Source organism: Sorghum bicolor, chromosome 5, assembly GCF_000003195.3.
Source record: "Sorghum bicolor cultivar BTx623 chromosome 5, Sorghum_bicolor_NCBIv3, whole genome shotgun sequence".
Classification (NCBI taxonomy): Eukaryota; Viridiplantae; Streptophyta; class Magnoliopsida; order Poales; family Poaceae; genus Sorghum; species Sorghum bicolor.
Window position 1 is genome coordinate 35,835,911 of NC_012874.2, and position 6,542 is coordinate 35,842,452.

General features: G+C 38.9%; 1 protein-coding gene across 1 annotated transcript; it reads right to left on the minus strand.

Annotated features, from left to right (window-relative positions):
• Positions 2,349 to 5,201, minus strand: LOC8064413 (SKP1-like protein 1A). Its single transcript, XM_002450664.2, has 2 exons — positions 4,657 to 5,201; positions 2,349 to 2,805 (listed from the first exon to the last, which is right to left on the minus strand). Exons 1-2 carry the CDS (start codon positions 5,011 to 5,013, stop codon positions 2,632 to 2,634), a joined length of 531 nt encoding a protein of 176 aa, XP_002450709.1. The 5' UTR covers positions 5,014 to 5,201; the 3' UTR covers positions 2,349 to 2,631.

Sequence of the window (6,542 nt, forward strand, 5' to 3'; positions counted from 1 at the left end):
TCACTACGTCAGTATCGACCTGCCGGCGGTAAGTGAGGGCTATGTTGTCCCCGACGACGAGGAGGAAGCCCGGGAAGAAGTCCAGAAGCTCTCTGATGCTGCAGAGGCCCCAGGAGATGCCCTAGCCACCTTCTTCGACGCCGAAGTCGAGCTTCCCCCCTCGGTGTGCAAGATCCTGCTCAGGCAGGGCCGTAGAGCCCTTGTAATTAGTTAGTACATTTTGTAAACATTGAAGGCCAGTGGGCCCTTTCTTTGCAGACTTGATGTTTATATGAATGTTTTTTGGAAAAAGTCTACATAACCCCCCCCCCCCCAAAATTATCTAGGGTGGACTACTTCACCCTCCGAACTATGAAACCGGATATTCTACCCCCTAAACATTCAAAACTGGTCAAATAACTCCCTCGAGTGGTTTTGGAGGGTGGTTTTGTCTTTTTCTTTTTTATTTATTTCCGCTAAATCTTTGAAAAATCATAAAAAATCATAAAATGAAAATTTTAATTTTGTTGGACTCCTGATGAGTTAATCTACACAGTGAATATATAATATGGTATACTTTAGTACAAAGTTTTTGCTGTAACTTTAAATCTATGTTTTTCTGTAATTAATTTGAATAATTCATATATGCAGTTCCTGTGGTCCAATTGTGGTAAAACTTTTATAGTGGGCTCGTTATTATATGCTTGAACTATAGTAAAAATTTCATACTCATTGGATCACGTATAACTTAGTTATAAATAAAGCATAGATTTAAAAAGAATAAAGCTAAATAAATTGATAACTAAGTTATACGCGATCCACTAGGTATGAAACTTTTACCATAGTTCAAGCATACAATAATGAGCTCACCATAAAAATTTCACCACAATTGGATCATAGGAACTGCATATATCAATTATTCGATATAATTACCAAAAAACATAGATTTAAATATACAACAAAAACTTTATACTAAAGTATATCATATTATATATTCACTGTTTAGATCTACTCATCAGAAGTCCAACAAAATTGAAATTTTTATTTTATGATTTTTCTATAATTTATTATGATTTTTCAAAGATTTAGCGGAAATAAATAAAAAATACAAAGACAAAACCACCATTCAAAACCACTCTAGGGGGTTATTTAACCGGTTTTGAAAGTTCAGGGGTAGAATATCTGGTTTTATAGTTCGGGAGGTGAAGTAGTCCACCCTTAATAGTTTGGGGAGTTATGTAGACTTTTTCCAATGTGGTTTCTTAAGAATTCTTTGCACTTCTCTTTCTCCCTAGGGCCGACCTAGCCTCGGCAGCGCGAGGTTAGGTGAGCCGTCAAGGGTCTGTGTTTTTGGTTAGAGTGTCCCGAGCCCAAGTCCCTTCCCCTTTTCTTAATGTTCTAAAATCCAAACAAATTTATCTCTCGATCCTAATGGGTGAGTTGAAAGTGTCTTAGCCCGTGGGCGTGATCGGCTTTCAGGCTCGTTCCTTCTTAAGACTTAAGAGATTAGTTTGCGGTTTTTAGTTTCTTAAGAAAGGAAAAAAAAATATTGGGTCGGGGAATTCTAACTTATACAGAAAATTTAGCGACATCACAAGGGGTTTTCCCGTGTAGGACTCTGCAGGGCAGAGCCGAGGCTCGCTCTTTAAGAAAAAATGGACATGTGGTACATATCTTTATTTACTTTTTCGAGGTAATGTACAAATGATTTTACAGAACTTAAGGGTAGAAGTAACGTAGCTGCTCTGTGTTCCACGCGTTGTTGTAGACCTCCCCTTCCTCGTTGGCGAGCATGTATGTGCCGGGTCGGAGGACTTCGGCGATGACGAAGGGTCCTTCCCAAGGAGGCATGAGCTGGTGGCGGCCTTTGTTGCTCTGTCTGAGCCTCAGCACCAAATCGCCGACTCTGAAGGCTCAGCCTCGATGACCAAATCGCCGACTCTGAAGGCTCAGCCTCGGACTCATCGAGCGTGGTAGCACCGAAGGGCCTACTGGTACTTAGCCGAGTGTAGGAAGCTACATCCCTAGCTTCGTCCAGATGGTCCAGCGCATCTTCTCGTAAACTTTTAGAATTTTGAAAACATCTAAACAAGACCCAAGTTTGCTTTTTCTTTGTTCTAAAAAAAGTCATTGCTCGCCCAGCGCTTCATGTTTAGCTCGCTGGAAGAGAAGCCAGAGGAAGGGGAGCGACTACCGGCCTTATGGGCACAGACCTCACCTCATCGATTATCACTATTAGTTGTCATCGCCAGGCTAGACAAGCCTGGATCATTCATGCCTGACTTGCTCAACAAACAGGACTTTCTTACCGCGTCAGGTTGGTCAGGAAAAAAAACTTCGAATCGACAAATGGTAAACAAACACGAGGCTCATGAATAGGCAATATCACAATAATGATAGTACTTCGCCAAGAGATTCAAGATGGAGGAATCGCACAAAACATCTACGAGGATTGACCTCTTAGGGCAGCAGCCGATGTCCTTTCATAGTAATAACCGACCATTGACCACATCAGTTTTACCCAACACATTCTCAAGCAAAGTGACTCCCAAAATACTTACAACCATTACGATGACATTTAAAAGCAGAGCATTGCAAGGTAGTAGATATGACGAAACCTAGGCATAAGAGATCAGAGGGCTCAGCACCTCCTTACTCAAAGGCCCACTGGTTCTCCCTGCGGATCTCCTCTTCCTCCTCAGGGGTGAAGTCATTCTTGATGTTGAAGGTCTTGCGGATCTCCTCTGGGGTTTTGCCCTTGATCATGTCAGCAACAGTCTGGCAGGTCAGGTCCAGCAGACCCTTGATGTTGAGATAGTTTGCAGCCTATAAAATTAGGGGAGAACCAATTAGAAGAAGTGTCAAACAATAATTGCAATTTACAGTTTATAATTATGAAAATCAAATCAAACAAAAACAGCATGACAATTGAAAATGCAAAATCAAAAGCAACAATGCCTACAGTAAATTGATATAGCCTCAAAGAAATCAAGCCAAGGAAGATAAGCCGGATTATCAAATCAAATATATACAGATATGATAACCATCAAAACATTAAGAAGGATTATTCACAAGTGAAGACATCCAGAGGATACAGATACCATAAGATCTTTGAGAATTGAGAAAGAAATAAAAATAAACCAAACAAGCAATATTACCATGTTCATACTGTAATTCAAGCCAAACATGTTACACAGGGAAAGGACAAAGTAAATGAAATGAGAAACTTCAAGAGAAAACATCATGTTAGCCAGGAAACAAGCAAGTACAGCAAAATAAAAACTGAAAGAACAGTATTCTGAACGTAAGAATATCTAGCGTTATTGTGAATAACTTTGTGTATTACACAATTTAACTATCTAGTTATGAATTATAAATTCTCTCTTAAGTACCAAAGTAAAGTTATGATCGTTCTTTAACTAAATAGTTAAATTGAAAAATAGACAAAATATTCATGCACAATATCGCTAGAGCTCTCAATTTCCATCTAAAACAAACACCGCCAATGAAATGAGTATTCAGACCTTGCTTTGGTTCCTAGCCTAACTAGCACTGATTCAAATACATATTAAGAGCCAGTAAAGAATACCTAATGGTGTCAATAGGGACAGCAAAAGGAAATAGACATGTACACCAATCAACGATTACCATGGTAAGGATATCATAGTCATATTCATGAAATGGGAGACAGACATGTACTCCAATCAACCATTTGCAAGCTAAGGAGTTCATAATCACATAATCACAAAAAGGGAGATATATTCACAAAAAGGGAGACAGACATGTACTCCAATCAACAATTTGCAAGATAAGGCTATCTAGTCATATTCACAAAATCCCACAATACAAGGATTTCTACCACAATGCTAGAACAAAACTCTGCACTAATAAGACAGGAAAAGATACTGCAGCTAACGATATAGGTATACTATATAGATTACTGTGTATGTTTGCTTTATTGATGGACGACTAGATGGACGACCAGGGTCAACCAGGGTCAATTAATCGGCCTGGTCAACGACTAATCGCGACTACTCTCCAAGTCAGTCCCATGGTGACCAGGTTCAACCAAACTACCTGAAAACATTGCTAGCAAGCATTGTGTGCATATAGAAACAGAAAGCTTAAGAGAACTCAATGCATCCCATATATCATCACTCCCAAAATAATGATTTTACCACACAGATTGGATGACACCATATAAGCACAAAACTTTTGAAAATTTACATATCCACAATGATAATTGACAAATTACCAATACCAACCAACAGGCAACAAAGATTGTACTTTGATGCCAACACAATCAATTATAGAACCAAGATTAAGATCATATAAACCTACCAAAGCTTCAAATACTGAGCATTTCAGATGTAATCTATCTTTATAAAAAGATAACCTTTTGTGATACTCAGAATAATACACATCATAATCCAATCTAACACCATGCATAATTATGTTGCAATCAAATAGCCAGAATCTATGCAATCTACACTTGGTAAACAGCTATCAACCAAGAACAAATTAAGTTACAATAAAATAGCCACAGAGTCTATGCAATCAGCACATGATAAACATCTATCAACCACGAATAATAAATCCAATGTCGATCTATATGTAAACATCATAGATCTAATTTGGTTCCGATACGAATAGATAAGCGGGGGTAGGTTCCTTTACCAAGATGAGGTCGAAGAGCGTGGCCTGGTCGACCTTGACGAAGTCAGCATCCCAATTCTTGAGGTCCTCACCGGAGGCGGCGGTGCTGTTGGCGGCGGCGGCACCCACGTCGTCGGAACCGGCCTTGGAGGCTGCGGCAGCGGCAGCGGCGGCATGTACGTGCTTGTTGCAGTACTCGATTACCTTGGATAGGATCTTGGAGTTGACGTTAGGGAGCGGGATGCCGTTGTCGGCGCAGTCATCTTCGATCATGTGGCGGATGGTCTGCGACTCCATCGCCACCGCCTCCTCCACCTCGAACTCCTCACCATCTGAGCTTTTGAGGGTTATCATTTTCTTTTCGCCCTCGGCCGCCATCGATTCGATCGGAGGGAAGTGGGGAAAGGTGGTGAGCACTCGCCGGATCGGATCGAGGACGGAACCCTAGCTCTGTAGCTGCTGCGCGAAGAGGGCGAAAGATTGGGGAAGTCGATTAGGGATTGCGGCGTGCGGCGTGCAGCGGGCGGATATATATATATTAAATATATAGCAGCGAGGACACCCGGGGACTCCCTCCATTGACCGTCCGATGCGGAGCAGCTTCCTCTAAGATCGAGCCGTAAGCGCACTCACAATGCTGACTCTATCATAGAGTCTAAAGTTATTTATTATCTCGAATAATATAGATTTTGAGTCTAAATAAGACTTGGAGTCTTATTTTTTCTACCTTTTTCTTCAATAAATATGCTGCCATATCAGCAAAATACCATAAATAATATGTAATTAAGTGTCTTGGACTCTGTGATAGAGTCTTGTATTGTGAGTGCCCTAAGCGTCCGGTAGACACTAGCTCACAACAAAAAAAAATTCAATTACAGCGACAAGGAACAGAGCCGGAGAAATAGAGTCGAGCTATACCTCTAATCTTTCCCTAACACTTAATCAAGAAAATTTCATCCATTTATATCGGCCAATGGCAATCTCTTGTCCATCAGAGCATGTTGAAAATAAAAAAAGTATAGGAGTCTAAATGCAAAGTACCTGAGTTTGGATTGTATTTGTTTTTTGTTTTTATCTTTACTTTATTTTTTCAACTCGGCCTCATAGGTGTTGCATATCTTGGGTCTAAGGCCTTGTTTAGTTGCTAAAATTTTTCAAAATTCTCCGTCACATCGAATCGGCACATGCATAAAGCATTAAATATAGATAAAACAGATAACTAATTGTATAGTTTATCGGTAATTTGCGAGATGAATCTTTTGAGTCTAGTTAGTCTATGATTGGACAATAATTATTAAATAAAAATAAAAATACTACGGTAGCGAAATCTAAAAATTTTCGTCAACTGAACAAGGCCTAAAAGGGTCGCCCCCGCCCCTTAGTGGTGTCCGTGACTTTTTTGTTTTTTCTTTGAAGTAACTATATTTTTTTATAAGCGTAAAGATAAACAATAAATACAATATTGTAGTTCTTTAAAGCATTAAATTGTTTTTGTTACTAAATAAAAAATATTTCTACTATATATTTTTTGTTTCCTTCGAAGTAACTATATCTTTTCTTATAAGAATAAAGATAAACAATAAATACAATATTGTAGTTCTTTAAAACTTTAATTCTTATTCTTACGAAATAAAACATATTCCTACTACATATTTCTATTACTAAGTTGTTAGTTTTATTTACTGATCAAACAGCAGGTTGTCTAATCAAAATAAATATTTCTCCAAACTATTCACACGTTCAAATCTCTAAGTTGTCCACACATACAAGTAGAACTCTCTACAAGACTGACCCCGTGAAAAGGCACGTTTTTATTAAGTAGAAATATATCTTTTTTGGATGTAAAAAAAGCCACAGAACTTAACCAACACATAAATAGTATGAAAAGTTAAGTTATGATCATTTAC

What these genes read in the sequence shown, in the direction of transcription:
- LOC8064413 (XM_002450664.2), bottom strand. Translation starts at nt 5,013, where the DNA reads ATGGCGGCCGAGGGCGAAAAGAAAATGATAACCCTCAAAAGCTCAGAT. An exon ending in CGCTCTTCGACCTCATCTTG is followed by an intron (nt 2,806 to 4,656) that starts GTAAAGGAACCT and finishes CTAATTTTATAG; the next exon opens with GCTGCAAACTATCTCAACAT.